Source organism: Telmatherina bonti, assembly GCF_933228915.1.
Source record: "Telmatherina bonti genome assembly, chromosome: 7".
In the NCBI taxonomy this organism is placed as follows: domain Eukaryota; kingdom Metazoa; phylum Chordata; class Actinopteri; order Atheriniformes; family Telmatherinidae; genus Telmatherina; species Telmatherina bonti.
The window spans coordinates 9,030,928-9,055,538 of NC_136625.1; the positions used below are offsets into that span (position 1 = coordinate 9,030,928).

At 39.1% G+C, this 24,611-nt stretch overlaps 1 protein-coding gene across 2 annotated transcripts in view; it reads left to right on the forward strand.

Annotated features, from left to right (window-relative positions):
• The first annotated feature begins 5,956 nt into the window (after positions 1-5,956).
• The window catches only part of LOC306758204 (extended synaptotagmin-2-like), a 69,287-nt gene continuing 50,632 nt past the window's right edge, over positions 5,957-24,611 (forward strand). For both annotated transcript variants that reach the window (XM_079243434.1, XM_079243435.1), the window contains exons 1-2: positions 5,957-6,077; positions 7,265-7,657. In XM_079243434.1, the coding sequence (XP_079099560.1) occupies positions 6,072-6,077; positions 7,265-7,657 (399 nt within the window). In that variant the 5' untranslated portion in view covers positions 5,957-6,071. The remainder of the gene's footprint in view (positions 6,078-7,264; positions 7,658-24,611) is intronic.

Consider the following 24,611-nt stretch of genomic DNA (forward strand, 5'->3'; position numbering starts at 1 on the left):
ACATGTTTAGAAAACTATCTAATTATAATTGTAGTTATTTTTTTCAGTTAATTTATTTTGAAAATATTGAAATCTTACATACTTTACCTTTAAAGTTTAGTTGATTCTTTTACTGTATATTCATATTTATGTACGATGTCTTTATTTGCTGAAATTTGTATCACATCTCAATGTTTTTATCTTTTAACTATATTTGTGTTTCATCTTAACATCTTTTATTTTTCCAATGTCTTAGTGATAGAGTTGATGATTTTGGAACACGTAAAATCTTCAGACATGACTTTACATGTTACCCGTGTCATCTGTAGGTGTGAGTTGTATGTTGTGTGTATGTGGGTTTCATGGTGTCATGTTGGCGGCGGAGGTGTGGACCCAAAAGCAGGAGAATGGAGTGAGACTTGCAGAACTAAGATGGTTTTATTCCAGGAAACGATGGAAGGAAGAACTAACACGAGGAACAGATTTAACACAAGGAACTAAACTGATCTAACAGGGAGTTAACACAATGATCCAGTAACAGGGAACAGAAACCAAAGAGTATATTTACACACACAAACATAAGACACAGATGGAATGATTAAACTAATGAGACCAGGTGAGCAATGAACAGGAACGCAAACCAGGAAACTAAACTTAAAGGAAAACTACAAATTAAAACAGGAAACTAGACTTAAAGGAAAACTACAAACTAAAACAGGAAACTAAAACTCAGAAACAAAACAAGAAACCATGACCAAATGACACATGGGTTCCTGACTTGGAGGGTTTGAGGGATATTATTATTTTTTCTCTTCCATTGGACTTTAACATAAAGCACTTTGCACATTTTTATTTGCATATTTATTGCTTTCTAAATAAACAATGATTGGCAAAATATTGAAAGTGGTCATTTTCTAACATAAAGCAAATTGTAAACTGCAGCATTTCAAGTTTTTCTTTAGTTTTAAAATGAAATTTTAACTTTCAAAGTTCTCTGTGTTGACAATAGTTTAGTTTGAGCTCACACAAAGTGTCTTTAAAAGTCAATTTGAATGTGAACTAATAAAAAAAAAACAAAGCCTCAGTGTCTGGTTTCAGCGGGGGGGATTAGTGGAAAAGAAACTCCTCTTTCCATTATAAATACACACATTCTCTACGTCCATGGTTTCTGTCTTGTATAATAAGCTCCTGGAAGCAGAGCAGGGATGAAGTGGCACATATTTACACAAAGCCAGAAAGCAGCAGCAGCCTGGCTGTGGGCAAAAGTATCAACACTGCAAAGCGCTGGCACCAAAACGTAAAGCAATGCTGAGCTTACTTTATGTCCTGTTTATAAAACACAGTTTGAAACAGGGCTGCCTGAGTATGAGCTGAAACAAAATGTACCCTGCAGATACAGACGGGAAGGGTCGATGTTATCTGGTTGTTTCTTTCTGTCTGATTTTGATTCTTTATCAGTTTTTAATTTCTTGTCGTCTTGGTAAGAAAACGACCTGCCAAGAAGGGAGTAGCAAGCAGAAAGTGGACGATAAAAGATGATCCAGGTATAAATACCGATCTTAAAAACTTCAGGTGTGTTAAGGAACATTAATATTTTAATTTAAATGTCTGATAACAGTATGTTTGAATTGACTTGCCACAGATGTCAGCGTCTTTATCCAAAAGGAAAATGTGTTCTAGATGCTCCTGGCTGGAGCTCAGTAGCTTCTTATTTTCATTTTTTATCACAAGATTGCCGTTTTAGTCTGAATCTCTCTGGTCAATGTTCCTCATTTATCCCTCACTGGTGAATTGTTTCAGAAAAAGGTGTCTGCAAAATGAATCCAACGTACTTTACAAACAGAAATGAGCTATTTTTGCATCCAGTCATGTGTTAACTTTCAGATCCAGCAGAGCAGATGTAGGATGTGGGCAGTGTCTGACCGGTGGAAGCAGACCAGGCTTTGCAGTGAAAAGGCTGCTTCTGATTTCTGTTGCAGAAAATCTGTAGATATGCAGAGACAAATACATCTATGCTAGCCAACTCATATGGAGTTTGTGGATAAAAATCCACATTTAAGCCTCTAGATTCTCTTATCTTTGGCAAAAACACCAGTTAAAATCATATGTCTCATATTTACTGGACGCACAAGGCTTTTAAATCCCATCTGTGGAATTCAAACAGGACAGTCATGCAAATGATGAACTACATCTTCTTTCGGTTTAATGTGTCGGCTGCTGTGTACATGACCTGATCAGTCTTTCATATTGTTGGGGAAGAAATTTGCAGAACTACAGAACTCCAATGGCCCAGAAAATCCTGCACAAGGAATCCTTCATCTTCTCTGCAATAACTGCTCCAAATAATGTGCTGCAACTCACTGTTTTAGGTGTTTTAAATGATTTCAAATGTGCTGGAGGAGCTGTGCCACTGACAACTTTCTGCTTCTGTTTGAGAACAATAAAGTTATCTTGATCTTGACTGTCTTGAGGTCCCACCACAAAGCTTCAGTCAAGCTGAGGTCTGAGCTGTGATTGGATGATTCCAGCACCTTAATCTTCTGTTTTCAGACACTCTGTTGGAGATTTGCAGCTGTGTTTGGGATCATTGTGATGTTACATGAGTCAGTTTCAGCCACAAATACAGGCAGATTAGTAACTTCATTCGACAGGAGTGGCTCATTTAATGTACAAGTCAAATAAGATATAAAAATAAAGAAAAGCATCACTAAATATGTTTATAAAGGTAAAATATTTGGATAACAATGAAATACTATGAATTATCCATGCATTAAAAGCTTGATGTCAAATGACAAGCATCCACCCCATGCATGTACCAGTTGGTGTTTGTGATCTGATATGCAGGGTTTGGTTTCATCTAGCTGTGTTAATGTGCATTTTAACCAGTCTATTCTCCACTTTGGTCTGGTCCATCTGAAGGACACTTCCAGAAGTTGCTCATCTAAATCAATTACGGTATTTTCATTCATTCTCCTCCAATTCCCCCAAACAAACCTGTTCAACGTTTTCCTAAATGTGCTGAAAACAATGAACTTTAACATTTGAAATGCTAGTTGAGGCCTGAAGGGTCAGTAAAGTTGCTTTTTTTATGCAGTTTCTTTGGACATACTCTGATGTTTGGGTTAACTTGACATGATGTCCACTCCTTTCAAGACTGGAAACTGTCTTGAATGTTTTCCACTTATGAATTATTTTACCAGCTGTAGAATCATGCACTCTGAAATGTTTGGCCTTTTTAATGGGCTGCACAAAGGACTTCTCTAAACTCAGATTATGCTGATGTCTTTCCTTCTCTGCGTTGCATGAACGGATACCTGCTCCAAAACAACTAACTGCAAAAACTTCTGCTTTTATGGAGGTGTAGTTCATCAAGTTCACCCAGTTAGCATCATCTAGATGCAACTTACCCTCTTAATCTCTATGAAAGCAGGACTGTGAGAGTGAAGTTAGTTTTACATACACTGCTTCTGCATATTAGCTTGGATTCAGTTTCAAACATAATGTGTAAATATTAAGTGTTACTGTATGAATGTCTCTGTAGGACCTGCAAAGAACCAGATGGTGTTTTTTTCTTCTGTGCTGTTACAAATATCATCAGTTTTCTGTTGAAAATTATTCCCAACAAGCTCCAACGAATATTTTCCAAGGTGCAGAGGAAAACTACCTTAATCTTCAGGACCAAGAAGCTCACCATAGACAATCTGTCATCGCTTCTCACTGGTGTTCGGGGGCCAGACGACAGAGAGTGTGTAGTTATATGAACCTGTCTGAATCTCTGAACTATTACTGACCACAAGCTCATCTTAAAACCTAACAGTGGAATCCTATTATCTAAATGTCAGCAATGCTTATGTTGAGATGCTACCGCAAAAAGTTCTGTGAGCTCTTGAAAGGCGTTTCATTAAATCCACCTCATCTTTTTAGACAAAATCCTAAAAATGACTTCTAAACTCATTGAACTGGAACAAGAAACATTAAGCAGCTTTTATGGCTGAAAAACTAAAGTGAGAGGACTACAGACGCCGTTGGTCACTACGCCCAGCAAACAATAGCAACTACCGGCGGTGGAGGATTGCCTGCAGAGGATCCACATGTCTGCCATCTCACAGTGGAAACAGGTAAAAAGTTTAATGGTGCCTAAAAGGCTCTTTTAACTTTATTTCGAGATGAACTTTTAAATTTTGAAAGAGGTGGCAAAAATTATAGAAAATGCATTGTGTAATATGACTGAATATTGTAATAACAATATGAGGTGTGAAATCATTCTTCAGTAAATGGAGCCAGTCTCCTGCATTCCAATTAGATAAAATGTGTTTTTGTGCACATTCTACAACTGACCAGCATGTATAGAGGCGAGGCAGTCCTCATCGGAAACCTGAGCACAGAAACTAAACAGGAACTTTGGTTAAATTTAGATGGCTTAGTTGTTGCATTTACTAGGTGTGTTCACAGCCCATAAAGTGCTGGCACTGTTCAAAATGTTGACGTTGATGTTTCAGACTTTCATGACATCTAGTGGGCAAAAGATCCCTCCGTTATCCAACCACACAGAATTTTTATTCAAGAAAAAAAAAAAAGAAAGACCAGTTTTTTCCATCACAAAGAACTGGTGATTTATTTATTTTTCTTTGAGATCTAGTTTATCTGCTGATAAAATTTTAGCTCGCCCTATGTACACATTGCTTTAAAATTTGTTTAAAGATGCAGAATTTAATTAAATCAACTGTCAATGACAGGAAATCTAATCATTAAAATCTGTTTGTGTTTGCAGTTAATTGTTTTAACTAAAGTAAAAGTTATATTTTTATTTTCATTAAATGAGACATTTATACCTACTTGCCCTGGGTCCACATACATGTCAACCGCCATATTTGTGCCACCATATTTAGTATGGTGTCTCTAATTGGACAACTCAGTGTTGTCAGTTGTCAGTGAAGCGTAAACTCTCTGAGCTTTCAAACTGATTTTTGATAGCTGTGAGAACAACATAGAGAAGGTACATGCAAGATGTTGAATTAGTTACTGGCTGTACAATCATTGCCACACCTCATACCACGGGAACTGAAAACACGTTTGTGTCTTGAAGAATTTTGTACTCTGACGGCCACCGTCCATTTCCAACTATGCTTAGCATTTGAAGTAAAACTATTTCCATCTTTACAGCTTTGTCAGTAATTCTTACTCACTATACCTTCAATTATATATGTATATATATATATATATATATATATATATATATATATATATATATATATATATATATATATATATATATATATATATTTAAATTGGACTAGAACAAATCCAACTTCAAACTTTATAAAAATACCTTTCATGCTACCAGCAACACAAAGTGCTTTACATAACAATGAAAAAAAATTCTGCTGCTTATTAAAAAAGCCTTCACACACCAAAGTATTAATCTAGAAACACACACCACATAATCTCCTTCACACACGCCATGTATGCCCACTTGGAACAGTTGTTTGCTGCCCAAATTGAATCCTTATGGGCTCCTCATGGACATGCTGGACTGTTATCAGTCCTACGTTGTAGCATATTGTTATCCTAACTTTGTTATAGTGATAATTTTATGAAAGAAACTAAAGAAATATAGAAAATATGTGTCTTTGTGACAGTCTGCTGGCAAGAAAATGCCAAAGGGTACTGTTACCAATGGGAGTCATCATTTGTTGCAGATACAACAATGGTTCATCTTTAATTTTTGGTGCGTATTTATGAACTTTGGTGAGTAAAGGTGTTTTAAAAAAAAACAAAAAAAAACTACTGTAGTCGACTGTAAATATGGAGGACTGAAAAGACAACATTTCCAATTCGACTTCCGCCACAAGATGGCGCCCAGGTCTGCTGTTGCGTTCACGGTTTAAAGCTCCCTCCTCCCTCTCCGTCGGACAGTGACCTCTTTCCCGCGATGACAGTTTCCTGCAGCTTCGCGGAGACTGACGGCTCTCCTTCACAGACTGGGGACTGATCTGAAGAGGAAGGAGGATCTGCGGGTCTAACTGGTCGGCATGCAGGGGAACTAGCTGCTGGAGTGATTTTTCTGCCTTTTTTTTGTCAGGGAAAAGCAAATGTCGGTGAGTGTGTTGCTTGCTTGGCGATAAACCTTGAGGAAGAAGTAGGTTTTCCGCTCGTGTTTACAGTCTTACGCCGCTCTGCCGGCGGACCTTCATACGTGTCACTCCTGTGGCGTCACGACAAGACTCCGTTCAAAAAACAGGCAATTCAGAAGATTTTTAACTCACGGCAAATGTACACTAAACCAAACAAACCTGCGAGGCAGGTTTAGGATGAGGAAGTCGATACTCTCAATTTCGGCGGATATTTAGTTAAATAAAACCCAACACAAGAGGAGAAAGATCAGCTTTCATAGTTGGTGCACACTTGTCGTTTCCAGTGTAAGTTGCTGTAGCATGGGGTGAGGCGCTTTTCAAAGTTAAAATACAAGAAAAAAAGACATGTTTATGTTTATTAAATCTATGCCGAATTAATGAGTAGTTGTTATAGTTTTGTTACAGATTATATTTCGGTTAATTTTAGCATGTTCAGCTGTTATAAAATAACTCAGGAGTGCAAGTGACTAAAAGTTGATACTCGAACTGGAATGACAGCTCAGCCTCATTCAACCTGATTCAACGTGGAAAATACATATTCTGAGGTTCACTAAGAATATCATTTTGATTTTTTTTAAAAAGCATTTAGCAACTTTATACATGTTAAAAGCCTATTAATGTAACGTGGACACATAAATAGCTGCATTACTCTGACTTACAACAACCCTACATGACATTTTAAACCGTTCATGGAGATGCTTGCTGGACTTGCACCATCCCAACATTTCATGGCGGCGTGGTGAAGTTTCACGTCTAAAATTTTAGTCTTTATCAGATATTTTTTGCATAGGATTCACATTTCTCACCCCAGTTAACATTAACCTGAGCTGTTTAGTCTGTTTTTATTTGCTATGGCGTCGATTCTGCTGATGAGATGCATATACTTGAGTATAAACTTGTTCTGTGTATCCTTATTGGTACCTCTGCAGTATCCAAGGTCATGCCTTTATGTCTGCTGTAGTTTTCAACCCAGAATGACGCTTGCAGGCCAGTTGATGCTGGGATTTTTGACGTTTGGCTCATGGATATAGAAACCTTGCAGCTTTGCATTGTTGTAATTACATGGGTGAGGACTTGTCGAGCCTCTGTATGCTGCAAATTCTTGTCCTACAGCTTCAGTGTGTTGCAGTGCTGTGAATTTGTCTTTGCAGGGCGGAAGCACAGTAAGTAACAGGATGGATGGTTCTACGGGAACAATTCCAAGGTCGAATGGACCGGCTGCAGCGCCCGGCACCCCGGTGGAAGCACGCATGAGCCCACCTCTGTCCCCAGATGCGTTGAATGAAGAGCAGCAGTCATCTCTGACAGATGTCACTCAAATGTGGATTAAATTTGCCAAAACGTTCGCCATCATCTTCCCAATCTACGTGCTGGGATACTTTGAGTTCAGCTTTAGCTGGGTTCTGATTGGACTTGCCATGCTTTTCTGCTGGAGGAACAACTACGGCAGGAAGGACTACAGGATAAACCGTGCTTTAGCGTTCCTGGAGCATGAAGACAAAGCAGTGAGACAAAGTTTGCCGACAACGGAGCTGCCATTATGGGTATGTCCTCCTACATTACCACCATCATGCTGTCCTTGCTTTATACTTTGAAGCTCATTATCATGAGCATCTTCCCAGTTAACATCAACTAAAGGATCCCAGCACTCACTGGTTAACTTCCAAGCAGGGTAACAGAGATAACTCATCCTTTACCGGGTTGTCCCACACGGTTTTCCTCTATTTGTTTACTCAAAATGACAGTAATTACAAACCTATGTAGGAAGATCGGCTACAGACAGAATATCCCAACATTAAAGGAGCAGATGAGCACGTTGTTGCTGACTTGTCTGGTTTAGAGGTAAACTTTTCTAAACGCTTGCCTGGAAGCCTTTTTATAACATTAATCTCGAGGATTACTCAAGTTAAAATTGCAGTAAATGGAGAAAAGCATAGCTCATGTCAGGTGAACTGTTTGGAAATGAGTTAACTGAATTTCATTAAGTCTTTCTAGAGGTAATAAAATTCATTAATGGGTAAAAAAAACAGGCTTTCAGCCATTTTATTGTCTGAATAGAGGCAGTGTTTAAACTTCATAAAGACTCTGCTTGTTTCCTTCAGTGGCTTCTTTGTCTAACACTTGCCTGGTTTTACTCCGCATCACCGTCCGGGAGGTATTTCTCACACTGGGCCATCGTTGTGCTGACAATGACAACCAGGAATAAAGACCGAAACGAGTCTGACATCCGATACTCTGGCAGGGAAAAACAAATGTTGATGCTCGTTGCTGGGGATTCATAAATAGCCATCGCAAAGGTCATTCCATGCTTTTGCTCTCTGAGCTCACCGTCAGTTCCAGCGTTTCTCTTCTCTCTTTTCCAGTCCTGCTAACCACCAGAAAGGAATTCTCCATGAATCACTTAGCAGGAATGTCCTCTGAACCCTCAAGGCTCCTGAAAATTTGCAGGGCGGTCTCTGAGCTCGTTCTAGTTTCCCGCTGATGTTTGGTGTGGTTGCACGTTGGCGTGCAGTCAGGCTTGCGACACGAGCCTGGAGAAGCAGACTTGCCACATGCTTTCCACATAGCTGCCATTCAGTTTCTCTCTTGTCTTTCTGTGGTAATGACACACCTCACGTTTCACCAGCATTACTTGCTCCTTGCATGAAGCATCAATGAGCGTGTTTGCTTATAGTTGCTACTACAAGAGGACCATTTTCAGATTGCAAAGAAAAACTTTTAAACCTTTCAGTTGTCGTTCTGTCAGTGTCATGACACCGAGTTTGCTGATGTTTTACAGTGAGGTGTAACGGTGTAGTCCTGACAGAGTCAGCACGCTTGTCTTACAGTAAGACAAATCCCTACACACCTCTAGATATGATGCAACTTATTCATTTTTTTTCTGTACCCCTCCCCCCCAACCATGTCTACTGTTAAAGCAAAGTGTTTAATAATTCACCATTATCTTCCAATGTATATTTATAACTATTTGAAGAGATAGAGCAAGTGAATTGGAAGTATGACATATTTCCCACCAAAGAAAAAGAACCAATGGGAATGTTTATGGTGAATTCATGCTAAGGTCATCACATTATCATCCCAGCTGATGTAATATATAGAATGATGTTCATCTAAAGTGACAGGCGCAGATAATCTGGTTTGGTGATTGTTATGCAGAAACTGGTGCACCAGGTCGGCCAACGTTTTCATGCTTTCTGTGGGAGAAAAAGGAGACCTTTGATTGAAGAAATGAAGTTTTTTTTTTCTTTTTTTTATTGGATCCAAATGGCTTGTATGTTACTGACGCCATGAAGCTTTTTTGTCAGTTAATTCAACAGTTTGGGAGGATAAGTTCAGTTTCAGCCCAGGTTTTGTGTCCTAATAGATACACAGTTAAGGACCACATAAGGGTTAAATTTGGACTATATGGGTACTGAATGGGCATGGGTTGAACTGGGCAAATCTTGCTTGTCCTACATGGTTTCTGTGACATGGTCCCATAAAGTGTAGGTGAGCTTAGTGGGTTTGGGCAAAAACAGGACAAATTTAAACAGCCCATGTGGGCGAAATCATCCCCAGTTTTGTGCCCAGTTGAAAACAGTCAGAGCCAGCTTTAAGTCCATATGGACAAACACAGATGGGGCCACCGTGGAAACTTTGTACAAACCCACTTGAGACCTTTGTCTGCAGCTCAAATTTAACCCTTATGGGCCCCATGTGGACATGCTGGCTGGGCTGTTATCAGCCAGTACTACGTTGTAGCAGATTGGGATCCCGGTACCAGTGGAATTCTTAAAGATGGGACATTTTCTCAGCTCCAAAGTCCAAAAAGCGTACATTTACTGTGAATGATGAGATATAAATGTAAATCCTGGGTTAACAAATGAATGGGAATGAATTTATTAATCCCACTTTGGAAACTGGCATTTTAGGCCTTAAAATACCCCCACCCCTCCATCCCCCAAAGTTTGGATTGTCCACCCACCCAAACCTTTTGGACAATCTGGATTTCTTTAGCTCTTTGGGAGTTAAGTGGAAGCTGTAATGACGTGCAGCATTTTCTCTGTGGTCCTTTGGTTGGCAGCAGCTGCATCTGGGCCCCCACCCTCCTCCGCCATCCTTCCCAGACTGGAAACTTGTGATATGGCTTCCATATGCTGCCTTTGTGCAGACAGGAGCAGTCTGATTTCTCGCTCTGTGAGCCTGTCACTGCTGCCTTCCCAGTTTTCTCCTCTAGCATTTTGTCAACATTACCTCATCACTTATTATTATTACGTTTTGGTCTCAAATAATTTAAAATGGGAGAATTACCCCCACCCATAGAGGCCATCATGGTTCACATGTGTATGCCAGTTGTGTTGTGGTTGTATAGTTGTGAATACTGAGCTGTGTGAAAAGCTGATTGTGCGTTTACTCTTATGAAGAACATGGTGAAAGTTTTATTGCACTTGTAGTAATAAAAGTCACTGTTATCAGGTTAACAAGAAAACTCTTATCTCTGACCTGGCCTGGTTCACGGCCTCCACTCTCGTTTTCCTGTCTGTGTGTTAATGTGACTGAAGCAGTTCAGCGTTTTGCCATGTTTGTGTTACGTGGCGGTACGATAGCCAGTGGGAGGGCGATGTGTTCAAATGCTATCAGATTGTTTTGAAAAAAGCTTCATTTATTTAAACTCTGCTGCTTTTCTTTTCCTATTTTTCATTTTAATGATGCCAACAACACTTAACTGAAGCTCGGGGGATCCTGCCAGATAATTGTAAAACATATGTAGCCTTCATTTATCAAATTAAAGCAGGATGTTTTTCAAGGATTGTCAAAATTAAACCTGGAATATAGAAATGAATTTGTGAAATTAGCACTAACATGTTATCTTTGGGGGGGGGGGGGGGGGGGGGGGGGGGTTCTCTAAAGTTCTCTAAACTTCTCTTTACCAAGTCAGAGAATAACACATTATCATGCAAATATGTGGAATATTTGTCTTTTAGGTTATCATGTTTTTATATATTTCTGCCTTTTGCAGTTATCTTTTTTTTAAATTTTATTAAGGAAACACAACAAATATTAGCAGTGATGGGTGGTATAGCCTTAAATTAAACGTATTATCCAACGTAATCAACGTATTATTCCAAGTAAAATGTGCAAATGACACTATTTCTGTGTGACAGAACATGATTTCTGAAAGGAAAAAAAAAGTATTTATATCCAAGTTTGTTGTTCATCTTTTTCCAGATATTTAAATGGAAATTTGAAATTTCCTGAGAAAAAAATTTAAAAAGAGAAACCATCACCCTTCCATCTCAGATTGGCACATCAGCTCGTCTTGTATCACACAGACTTGGAGGAAAAATTACGCCCAGCCATAAAAAAAAATCTAGAAAAACCTTGTTTTTTATGACTTACGTAGACATTAAGCCTGTTGACAAGAATCTGAGGATCTGATATGTATCACTGTACAGGGACAACTGTGCAATATATTGCAATGTATCACAATTCTATAAGCAAAACAATCAATTGTGATTTTTCTCTGCCAGAATTTATTGTAAAAAAAGAAAAACTGTCAGCATTGTATTCACTGAATAGGAAAATTTCCCTATGAAGTGAATAAAAACAGTTGCTCTTTATATACAAGATGAATAAAGAATTTAAAAGCTACTTTATCTAGGGCTGGGCGATATGATATATATTATTTGGACATTTTCTGTCATTTCATATGAGGCTCTATTGTTTACGCCACAATAAGGTGCTTTACTGGAGTATTTTACGGCAAGATGTGCTTTACGGCATGCTGCAAGAAACAAACAAACATGGAGGAAGACGGTAGCAGACGTGTTTCAGAGCAGGATAATTCACTAAAAGATGACCAGCCAACCCAAACCGATGAGATTGTTCCCAAAAGAGGCGAAAGGGTTCATTATAAACTCCAGATGCAAACGCTGCAGCAGGTATTTCTGTGGAACGCCATACGACCATAGTTCCCCCAGATGGAAGGAGATCACTGCTGCTGTTGCCGAGAACATCTGGCACAGAACTGATGACTGACACAACATTACACACACAATTTTATATGGTTATGTATATTGTTATGTGGATATAAAATGAACTATATTGGAAAAAGAGATTTTGGTCATATCACCCACCCCTAACTTCATCTGTAAAGATCTCTAAAATAAGTCATATAAAATATGTCAATTTTAATTTCAAAGTAATTATTGAGAGAAAGTAGACTTTTACTGCTCCTTTTCCCTGTTATACCCTATATAACATTTACGTCTATAGAAGTAAAATAAATCAAAACTTTTTGGACACTTCAAGTAAACATTGACAAAAAACAAAAAGTTCAACACAAAACCTCCATAGTTAATATATGCATATACAGTAAATTGTTCATGAAAAAATTCATACAGTGCTTTAGATATCGATATAGTATCGGCATGAAAAAACGACGATGTTTCAGTAAACTTTCTTACACCTCTAGTAGATCTGCAAACCAAAACAATGCTGATGCACATTGACTGACTAAGGGGAACCCTGTAAGATGGGGAAGGAAGGAAGCGTAAACGTGTCCTTTTGATTTTGTTAGACAAGCAGCAGCGACCTTTAGTCCCGACAGACACTCAGATGCTGTCAGTTTGTCTCTGCTGTCACACCAGATACGTTATCTGCATCACCTCTGTCACACTGACCTCAAAAATCAGAAAAGTCCTGCAGTCATCATTATGTAGCGCCAACCAAAGCTGAACTCTGGGCAGAAGTGGCATCAAGGGCTCGACTGTGTAATATCTGGAGCAAAAGTCACGTTTTTTACAAAGGTCCCAAAAAGCTCTTTTAAAATTTATTAATGAGAAATGAGTCATATCGTCAATAAAGTTAGCGCTTTGAGTCAATTGTCATCTGACTTATTTGAGTTTTTAAACATTGAAAATATAAGAGATGCAGATTAAAGAAATAATTCCAGAACTGGTTGCTTTCATTATGAAATACATCATAATGTGGTTAAAAACCATTTCTTTATATCTGCCACAAATCATCCAGGTGACATCAGGAGTGTGGGGAATAGGCAGAAATGAACACCAGGTTAGTTAAAAAGAGAAAAGGGCTCATTTAGGAGTTTCCCTGCTGCAACACAGTCTGATACCTTTCAGACTTAATTAGAAGATTTGTGCAGAGCTTGCAGTCAAACTCTGTGTAAGTTTTCTAATTACCCATTAACTTGAGTCAGGTGTGTTGCAGCAGGGAAACACAGATAAAAACAAAATTTTGATTAACATTTAATAATTAACATCCCAAACACCTGTAACATCTTGCCACTATCTTCAAGTGATGCATCTGTCAGAATACCTGTGTACATGTGGACAGGACCGAAGAAAACAACATAACTTCCTGTAACTTCCTGCAGAGTTATGCTCTTCCTGCAGCGTCGTGAGTATGCTATGATTACAAGGACAAATATTTCATCTACGTGATATGGAATCAATCTGATCGGAGATTCCAGCTGACATGTTTACATGAAATTTAGGTAAAATGATCCATCCAGTTTGATTCACACATGAGATTGTAGTGCTCTGGACATCTGCAGTACCTATTTCATTTTTTTTCTTTTTCTTGTCCTGTTCTGTTCTGGTGCCGCTGGCGTTTAAGTCTTTTCTGGAAACTCTTTACGTTATGTAGCTCCCACATGGTTCAAGCACGCGCAGAGTGACAGCCACCACAAAACAATCGGAAATCGCAGCGTATACATTAGGGCTGTGACGATATGCTTTTGTCCTAATTCAATTCGTTTGATTTTTTTGAGTGCCGATTCAATTTAATTTGCAATTCTCACAATTCTTTAATATTGCCGATATTTGTAGATTAAAAACAATTTTTTTATTTAAAATTAAAATTATTTTAAAATTATGAAGCAAAAAAATCCCGATATTTGATTTCTCGATTCAGTTTTCCCACCCCGAGTATACATGGTTATTTTTGGCTACTTAGCTGATCATGAAAACAAAATAAAATGCACAAAACCTTTTTTTTGCTCGTTATTTTTTCTTAATGACACATGCTGCTTCAATGCCCAAAAAAACAAGTAAAAATATCAATAAAAACAATAAAAATGACATAAAATTTTATTATGAAAGAAAAATTATCAAAAAAAAAAATCAATTTTAAAATTGTGAAGCAAAGGATACTTTAATATTCATTCTTTTCGATTCCATTTCCCACCCACAACTCGGACTAAACATGCACGTAGTTTGGTTTTTTTTTTTAAAGTATATAATTTATGTGCATTTTAATGTAAAGAATAACCAGAGCGTATTGTCTCCAGTAGAAACAACAAACTGAACACTTGCTTTATGCTGGAAATCAGTGACTAAACTTTACACATCCCCTGGACTATAGATGTTGGCGGAGACCTTATTGTTTTCATTTTGCCTCGCTTTTAAAGCAAATATGCCTGGAATGAGGTTTGATAGGCAGCGTGGGCAGCGCCTCATAGTTTGGAGGCCAAGAATGGCTGAAGGAATTTTACACTTTCATCTTACACAGAGTAAACTAACACCGCACGACTCATTTAGGTTTATCACAGAGGACTTCTCTGAAATGCCTCTGAACATGTTAATAATGCTGTTAAACCAACACTTTCCGCCAGTTGTCTCATTAAAATGGCTCTAATCTTTGACCTTAAGCAGCATCACTGTCAGTACTGCGAGTTCTTCTGAAAGCGGCCGCATCCCATCAGTTCAGCCGTGTTTCCCTGCAGTCTGTAAACTCAGCATGTCCATCTCTGATTACTCGATTACCCTGTAATCCTTTGATTCATGGAGGCTGGAAAATCTGAATGTTCTTCATGAGCAGAGTTGAGCAGAGCTAGAATCTCATAAAAGTGGTGTAAATTTTTTCTTCAACGGAGTCATTAATAAAAAAGAAAACTATCTTAATCCGGCAGCAGTCAGATATGGGTCAAGATATGGCAGCATGTTGTATAAAACGGCATTAAATGTGATTTTTTTTTCATGTACTAATGTGCACCAGATGCTCTCTGAGGTGACTGCTGGCTGCTTGAGCGTGGTTAGTGGATCAGAAGTGTGAAATGTTTGTTACTGCTGTGAAGGAATGGGGCCAGATGGGTAAACTTAGTTCAGACTGTAGTGCTGTGGAGCTCTCTGTTTAAATGAGTTGGGAATGAACTATAACTGCGATTTTACTGGGGTGTAAAACACAGTACAGGGTTTCAGACAAGGCAAACCAGTCAGAATGAGTGATAAATGTTGATGCAGATTTCAACAGCACTTGGTGTATGGAAAGGTGGCCTTTCTGTGTGGAGTTTGCATGTTCTCCCTGTGTATGCACAGGTTCTCTCCGGCTTCCTCCCACTGTCCAAAGCATAGACTGTCTGTAAAAAGATGGACGTAGCCTCCATGACGTCACCAATAGGTTTCTCAAGAGCTGAATTGAAGCTCAGTGAGCGGTTCCTACCATCGCCATCTTGGCAGGGGCAACTGTGTCGTCTCGCCCAGAAAATACAAATATGGGCAAAGAGGTGGAGCTGAGAGGGGGCTGTGAGCGTCATGGTGGATGGCTGACATCTAGCGAACTCCAAGCTTTCTGTAGTTAAGAGCTAACTGAGCTAAACCGGAGCTAACAGGAGCTAACCAGCTAACGGAGGTAAGCGGGTTAAGTTAAAAACCGCGGTTGTTCTATTTTCTTCTTGAAGCGGGAGATTGGGTACCTGTCAATCAAAAGAACACGCTCCTAAATATGCTGAATTTCAAGATTAAATTACTTTTAATCGGACGAGTTAGGAAAAAAAAATTCACTCCCCCCACAAAACAAAGTCACTTCTTGCATTTGGTGTAGCATTGCATTGTGGCGTTGCATTGTGGCGTTGCATTGTGGCGTTGCATTGTGGCGTTGCATTGTGGCGTTGCTTTGTGGCGTTGCATTGTGGCGTTGCTTTGTGGCGTTGCATTGCATACATAGCGATGGCGTTAAGGATCCTCTGCCTTGTCTGTTGTTCATACTGCGTCCATTGTTGCAGTGTATTTCTGCAGTATACTTGCATAAGGTACAATAAAAACCCAAAACAACCATAGTTTCATCTCCATGTTTAACTTGTAATAGAGTTTTCTTCTTCACGCGGGCCTTGCCCTCTCATTGCTAAGTACTAGTGCAGCGCCACCTTTGGTGGGAATGAGGATATATTATTGTATAGGTTTGACGTGTTTGACCAAAGTGCAGTATGAACAAGATCTCTGCCCCCATGGATACACCCCCCTTCAACTGAGCCAAGTCCCCAATCGGACCAAGTCTAGCGGACTGATGTGAATGCATCCTTACGGTTGGCAACTTATGTTGTGGTGATTTCAAGTACAAAAAAAGTCCAACACCACTTGAATGCCTTTAAACTTCTACCAAATCTCCCGGCTGCTGGATGTACCTCTGATATGCGACGGGATTGACAGAGTGAGGCAGTAAATGAGGAAGAGATCAGAGTGGAGACAGAGTTGTATCATTTCAAGGATTATTGTAAGCATGTGAATGCAGCATGATCTCAGTGAAATATGCATGCAAGCGAATCATTATTTACTGGAAATGAGGTTACATGCATAAAAACGGAGAGCATGACTCTTCTTTCAGTGTCTGTTTTTACTGTGTTTTTCTTCTCAGGAGGTGTTTCAGGTCTTTAATGATGCTGTCCTCGTCTCAAATATGGGGCTTCAGAGTTTTAGGAAGTTATCAGTCGGCGGCGTAAACTCTTTTAGAAAACAACCTTGTCATTGTAGAGGAGCGTCTCTGAGTCTGGCATCTGGATGATTTGGCTGTTTTCGTCACAGCAGGGATGATTTTGGTTTAGGTGAACGATTCTTGTGCGTGAGTCTGAATCTGGTTTTTGTTCCAGGAAAGGCTCTTGCAGATCTGTAAAACCCTCTTTCCTTTGAAGGCCCACGTTGGGAAATATGGGAAACAGCAGCAGCTGCAGCATAACTTCTTCCCTCCTCCTCCTCGTCTTCCTCCCACTCTTCATCTGTGCGGACTCGAATGACTCGGCATGGGTGGGGATTTCGTGTTGTTTTGAAGTGCCAGAGGGCGGTGTTCGGCTCTGTAGCAGGGAATGGAACAATGTGGAGGAACAGAAAGGCCTCGGCCACTCCGGTCTGATTTGACCTACAAGCCTTCAGACTGTTTTCATTTGCTTCAATTCCCTCACACTCACGTTTATATCAAGGTACTAAACTTTATCTTCGTGTATTTGGGTTTTTACACACATCTGTTTTTGAAGGAAAGATTTGCCCTTTTAAAGGTTTGCAGTGGATCCAGAACACAATGTTTAGGGAATTACAGGCCGATTTGCTTTACACTTTATTCTTGGAGCCTAATAGGCTTAATAAGCCTGACTGAGAGGTGACCAGGGTGGTTTTCATTTAAATTTATACAAAGTACTCCCACCAGATGAGGGAAATTTAATGTGTTTACAGAGAAAACCAACACAAATTTCTGTGACAGAAAAGTGGATGTGTGTTGCAGGGTGAGGCTGGTCAGCACGACTTGTTTTATAGCTGCTTCGCTTTCCTAGAAGAAGCTATAAATATGAATGTTTTGAACTTACTTGATGGGTTTGGTGAGTTCTTCCACTTTAATCTTGTTATAAATCTCATGAATCTTATTGATTGAATTACTTTGACATACATTCACTGCTGTGCTGATACATTGAGACAGCCTGGGAGAACACGTGGTTTTGTGGGGGACATTTTTCACAGAATAGCTTAAAGTCTTCTGATGTAGTTGTGAATGGAGCAGTTTATTTACTCACATGATAAATCTGCCCATGTTTATCTGCAAAAACTCTGCAGTTCATGAATATTTTTGGGTTGTCAACTGAGGGATGAAGCCAGAGTTGTCCTTAGGAGTGGTTGTTTGTCTCTCTGTGTTGGCCCTCTGATTGGATAGTTACCACCCAATCAGATAGTGGTGTAAAGACAGCAGCAAAATTCACAACTTCAACTCCAAAGTTTGCAGGCCGTTTTGTGCTCTGAAATGGATGTTCACAAAAAAACTTTTATTTCTTCCCAAAACTGTAAATATATTTTACAACCATACAAATTTCTACCGATTGACAAAATTTACTTTTCTGGGCAAAAACTTGATTTTCTTTTTTAAATATAAATGCAGAAATAATTTTTAAACATTAACTAACAGCTACAAAATCTTTAGGACATAATATTGAGCCCATATGAGTCCAGTTGGAGTTTTATTTTCTCTTGTATTTAAGTTAAAGTTATTATGATTGATGGTTTTCCAGAGTTTGTTGTGTTTATTTAGCTTCTTATAGACTTACAGAGTTCCAGGATTTAACAGTCTGTTGTTTTCTGTAGGTAAGGTTGAAAGATTTCACATCAGCTTGGTTTTGTTCTTTGTTTTTCTCAAGATGCTGGAAGTTCATGTTGAGTTTTCTATATTTTACTTCTATGTCAATGGTAAATATCCACATTCCTTACCTTTTTGAAGGTTTTATATTATGGTTTTATGAAAAATAGTTAGTTTTGCTTCCTGTTTTATTCCGAATTTACTTCCTGTTCTCTGCCATGCCGGCTCCTAATTTGCAATTATCCTCCTCCATTATGAATATTCCAGGTTTTCTGGGTCAGATTTTCATCATTACCTCTTGTGTGTACCTGTCGTTGGTTTTTATCTCAACTCTGTTATGGACTTCCTGTCTCTGCAGAGCCTTTTCTTGGTTTGACAGAAAAGTCATTTTCGTTACATCATCAGTTTCTCTTTTGCCTGCAAAGTTTGCATTTAGCTTTTCTTTTAAGTTTCCTTCATACAATTATGGCTCAGGTAAACATTTTCTGGCTGTCTTACTGGAAATCTTTCCAGTGTGAAGGTGTGGTTTATGCTCTCTTCAACACAAGCTATCCACCCCGATCCTTTCAGCCGTTTATTTCCCTCCATGGCTAAATATAGACGTCAGCATGGAGCAGCCTTTTCCTCATGGAGGTTTCCTGTTTCTGCATCTTTCAACGTCTTCTGCAGGTTGAAGGGAATGAAGCTGAGCAGACTTCCTTGTTTTTGTTGTCCGCTGGAAAGGAAAGTTCCTGCTATCTCTTATAGAACTTCAAACCGACGACACACCAACATCTCTCCTCGATGACAGATTTCTTTTCACTTTACATGAACAGCTCTAATGATTTCCACCTTCTCTTCTGGCTCATGCACATGTTTTGTGTTGAGGTGTGTCTGAAGAGTAGAGTTACGATTTCCAAACCGCTGTTGTATAGTTGGTGCGTGAGTCTTAGTATCTAACATGCCACAGTGATGTTCTGGCTCTTTTACTGATCACCGATTGATCCCTTAGGGCGCATTCACATCAGCCATTTTTATTCGTATCCAAGTCCGTTTCCTCGGAAAGTCCGCTTTGTTTGGGGAAATGTGAAAGCACCAAACGAACTCTCATTCAGACCAAAGAAGCAGACTCAGTCCATCTATAAACGCAGGTCTCGGCCTGCTTCAAGCGGACCAAATACAGGAAGTGGAATACAAAACAGTCACTTCTTACATTTAGTGTAGCGTTGCATTGTGGGTAAATACATAGCGATGGCGTTAAGGGTCCTCTGCCTCGTCTGGTGTTCATACTGCGTCCATTGTTGCAGTGTATTTCTGCAGTATACTTGCATAAGACACAATAAAAACACAAAACAGTTTTGTCTCCATCTTTAATTCGCAGGTGGAGGAAACGGTTTTCTTCTTCATGCCAGTCTTGTCCTCTCTTTTGCAAAATACTAGTGCAGTGCCGCCTTTGGTGGGAGTGGGGATTTATTATCTAATGGTTTGACCAAAATGCAGCGTGAACTCGATCTTGGTCTCCATGGATACACCCCTCTACAACTGATCCGAGTCCCCAATCGGACCGAGTCTAGCGGGGTATCCTGATGTGATTGCACCCTTAAACAATCTCACAAAACTTCTTAGATGACTCACTACCTGCAAAACGCCCTACAAAGCCACATCTTTGCCTGATCTGCCTGAGGTCTGATCCCCCCCAGTGTGAGTTATACTGATGTGGTGTAGCTCAGACACGGAAACAGAAGATGGGCAGGTCTGTGCTGGTGTGGGTGTGTTGCTGCAGGCAGATGAAACCAAATCCAGGTCGGCTTGTTTGTGCAAGGCATCCACAAGTTTGCAGGACTATCATTTACTGTACAGACACTCTGTAACAGCACCAGCCTGGTGGAATGTTGTCTGAACATTTGAGTACTACTTATCCCAACATTTCTGACATTAATAATGAATACACCGTTAAAACCAAGTTGCAAACCTGGAAGTAATGTTTGCTTTAATGGTCTTTCTCTGTGACTGACAAATATTGTGATTTTAAATTAATTTAGGGAAGGTACAGAGTAAAAATCTAAAGTAATACATTAAAAAGAGTTTGTATCAGGTCTTAAACTTGATAAACAGTTTCACATGAACATATTTGATCGGTATAAATAAAGACTAAACCAGAATGAAGATACGCTGTGTGTCTCGTTAAGTGGCTTGTTGAACCTTTTAGAAAAAGAAACTGAAAGCAGTGGTTTTCTGCGAGTTGTAATGTGTTTCATGTCACACAGTTTTGTTGCATTTTTTTATGCACAGATCTCGTATGTCTGAGGTCTAAACTTAAACTGGACCATTAAAGCCCTTTGGTCCTTCATTTTAGTCATTATGTTGTAGATCTGCTGCTGTGTTTGGGATCATTGTCCTGTTACATCACTTGGTTTCAGATAAGCTGATGGCCTCGCATTTCATTCTGCAATAATTTGCCCCACAGAGGAGTTTATAGTCCACACAATGACTACTAGGTGTCCAGGTCCTGCAGCTGCAAAACGAGCCCATATCATGATCCGTCCACCGCCGTGCTTCATGCTGACATGGTTTTCATGCAGTGACCAAACATCTGGAATTTGGTTTGGTTTGCCTCAAAGATATTTTTTTGCAGCTTTACTGACATGAACTTTTACATTTTAACATGCTGAGACCTGCAGAGTCTGAAATTTAGCTTTTGTTTTTTCAAGTTTCTTAGAGCACTTCGATCGAACTTTGTGGACTTTCCACTTCTGGGAAAGTTTTTGTGAAATGTTTCCACTTCAAGATAGTTTTTCTTACGTAGAATGTGGTACCAAAAAGCTTGGAAATGTCCATTTTAAAGAGCAAATCATTCTGCAACATCATTGCTGATGTCTTTGTGTTAACATACCTGAACTTATGAGGCCAGCAAATTACAAAAAGCCTCTGCTTGTACAGAAGTGCTCACACCAATGATCATACAAGTATATGTTGATGTTTGACTGAGTTACTTTTCTTCATTTCCCTTCTTTCACTCAAGATAAAACCAAAATAAAGAGAACATATTACATTAATTTTTCTAGTTTCATTTGTTGCATCATTGATATGTTATAATGAAACTGGAAAAATAGTTTATTTTAGATCTAACTGGCAGTTTTAGTTTAATTCAGGTAAAAGGGATGTAAGTGGAATCAGTGAATCAGACTTTCAGACTGTGTCATCATGAGTCCAAGACTGAGTTGGTTGTCAGCTCTTCAGCGAACTGCTTCATTCTCACCCTTTGTGTTAAATGTTGTACATAAAGAGGGCATTGTTCCACTGGAAAGCTGAAGGGTTAAGTGTTTCTGGCGAGGTAAGATGGATGGTGTAAGACGTTGATCCTTCCCTGCTCTGAAAGATGCAGCGTCATTGTAGCTCAGAAAGAGTCAAATGTTTCCATTTTGCTGAAGAGATGAACTTGTTTCCGTTCTTTGTCACATTTTCAGCTTCATTTGTAAAGAATTTACTTAAAGTCTCACTCGATAAACAGTTACGGTTGGGTTTAGACCATGCAGGTCCTGTGCCCTGTTTGTTCTTCTCTACATTTTGTTTGTCAGCTATTTCCTCAGTTTGTTTATGGGGCTTGTTTGTTTGCACATGATCTAAACTGTTTACATGTTGTAAATTACTGTCATGTTGTCTTGTGACAGCACTTCTTGCACTTTGCTCAGTTATTCTGCGGCTGTAGCTCAGGAGGAAGAGCTGTTGTCCTTCAACTGGAAAGTTAGGGGAAGCCTGGAATTGATCCCCCAACAGGCCAAAGTGTCCTAGGGCAAGACACTGAACCCCAAGATGCCCCCCCGATGTGCCTATCGGGGTATGAGTGTGTTGTATGAGTGTGTGTGTGAATGGGTGAATGTGACAAGTAGTGTAAAGCGCTTTGAGTGGTCTGCATGACTAGAAAAGCGCTATAGAAGTACAAGTCCATTTACCATTTAAAATGATCATAGTCATGCTAGCTTTACCTGGTGGAGGTGACGCTGGACCTCATTATGGGGTTTAAAAGAACCGTTAGGTGGTTGTTGTCTTTCTCTCTGAATATTTCTGATATTTGTGCTCTGTTAGCATGTCACAACGCCACACCCTAGATGATAAATAAAACAAACCATTTTACAGCTTTCAGAAAAGCTGTAAATCTGAATAAATATATTTTCATGTGTACATATGACGTGGTCCTTGTGTTGTGCAGTAATGGATGGTTAGGGATGTGCTTTGGTGGTTTTTACTTGTCTGTATGAAGGTCTTTGATGTGTTGCTGGTAAATCTGCATAAATGCAAAACAGTGAAATGAGGAACCGCAAACAGAAAGTCTCCCTGTCCTCCTGGCTCCAGCTTGTTTGATCAGACCATGCTTATGCTCTTGCTTTTGCACAGCAGCTGCAGAATTCTGCAGGATGGTCTCGGTGTGTTTGTTACGTAACAGGTGTGTGTGATTGGACTCCTCGCCCTCCTCTACAGCTGTGATGTTGCTGCACTGACAGCCTTTCAGACGCTGTCGGTGTGACGAGCTGATCTCAGTCCTCTCAGGTAGTCGGCATGCTTTGGGTCCTGGAGTTCGTTTCCGTCATGAATGATAGCTGCGTGGTGGAGTGCTGTAGATTAGGGTGGAATTAAAGTGAATCAGGGTTGTATGGTTGGAAGTCATCCCTACAAGAAAAAAGGAAAGAGGGCGAATTGTCATGACTCTCAGGTCAAACAAGAGATTTTGACCGCACTGGGAAATGACAGCTATTTATTGGCTTACTTCCCATTCCTATTCCCTTCCAGATGAAAACTATTCCTGTGTGAGACCCTTTGGTTTTTCTTCACTGGGTCAAACCTTCAGTTTTTACATCAGAGCTGACCGACATGGATGTCTTATCAGGCCCGCTGCCATCTTCACAGCTGTGTTGATGCCAGTTCATGAGTGTGTGTGGATGTTTATGACCTTTTAAAAGGCGTGTTGTGTGTGTGACGTTTCTTCCAAGAGATCTGGTGCGAAGCGTGAGGAAAAGAGCTGAAAAGTAAGATCAGACCAAAACAAAGGAGTGAGTGTGTATTGATCTGTAGTCATTAGGCTTTACAGCAAAGCCTCGCTGTAATCACAGGGAGGAAGTTTGCTGAATAATTAAAAGCACAATGTGGACTTTTTTTTTTTTAACCTTTGTTGGACTGGCCTGTGATGTGTGTTTGTAGCAGAACAAAATACTATTTAAACAAGGCTAAATTTATTCTAATAAAGTACAATAAAAATCAAGCCTTTTCAGTTTTATAAAATATATGTTTGATTCGTTTAAATCAAACCATGTTTATTTTATTTTACTGATTACAGTGGTTTGACACAGGTTTTTTTCTTCTGTTTAGCCTTCATGCTGCTTGTATGTCGTCTGATGCCTGTAGGCCTGTACACTTGTTTAGTGCTAAATATGTGAAATATGCATTTATACCACTCCTCTGTAGAAATGCACGTTTCTGGGAGTAGGGTTAACTTTCTGTGGATTTTGTTTTACAGTTTTAAACTGTCATCTGCATGCAAGTGTTCCCAAAAATAATTTATATTCGTAGCAAAATGTTGTCTTAAACATTTTAGATTATTTTAACTATTTATTTAAAGTATTTATCAAGTATTTGCCAAAAATGTTTTAGACTCAATAAAAAGCAATAAATGTGTACGTTTTCATTATTTATTAATTTATTTATTATTTTATTTTATTTTAATTTTTTTCTTGTTCTTTAATTTTTATTTTATTTAATTTTTTTGTAATAGTTAAACATTTTAATTTGAATGTATTTTATTTGTAATAATAATTTGATTAATATTAAAAGAGCATTGAAGCATCACAGAGAGGTTTAGTCTCTTAGAGGGAAAGATGAGGAGGAGTAAAAGCTGTTTGGACAGATGCTGATTTACATTTCACAGTGTAGAAAAGCTGAGATTTATGGGGCTTCTTCATCCAGAGATTGTAATATTACTGAAAGATGACAGAAAAGGGACAAAACCAAATCATGCAGCACTGTGTTAAAATCAGACGCATCCAATTACAAGTGTCATTAAACAATTTCAAGACCTTTAAAAAAAAATCCCTGTTCAGTTATAATCCACTCCACTGAAATCCAAAGATAACTCAGTTTAACAGAGTTGATTATATAATCCACATTAAAGCAGCTGATGATAACTGCAGTCCTCAT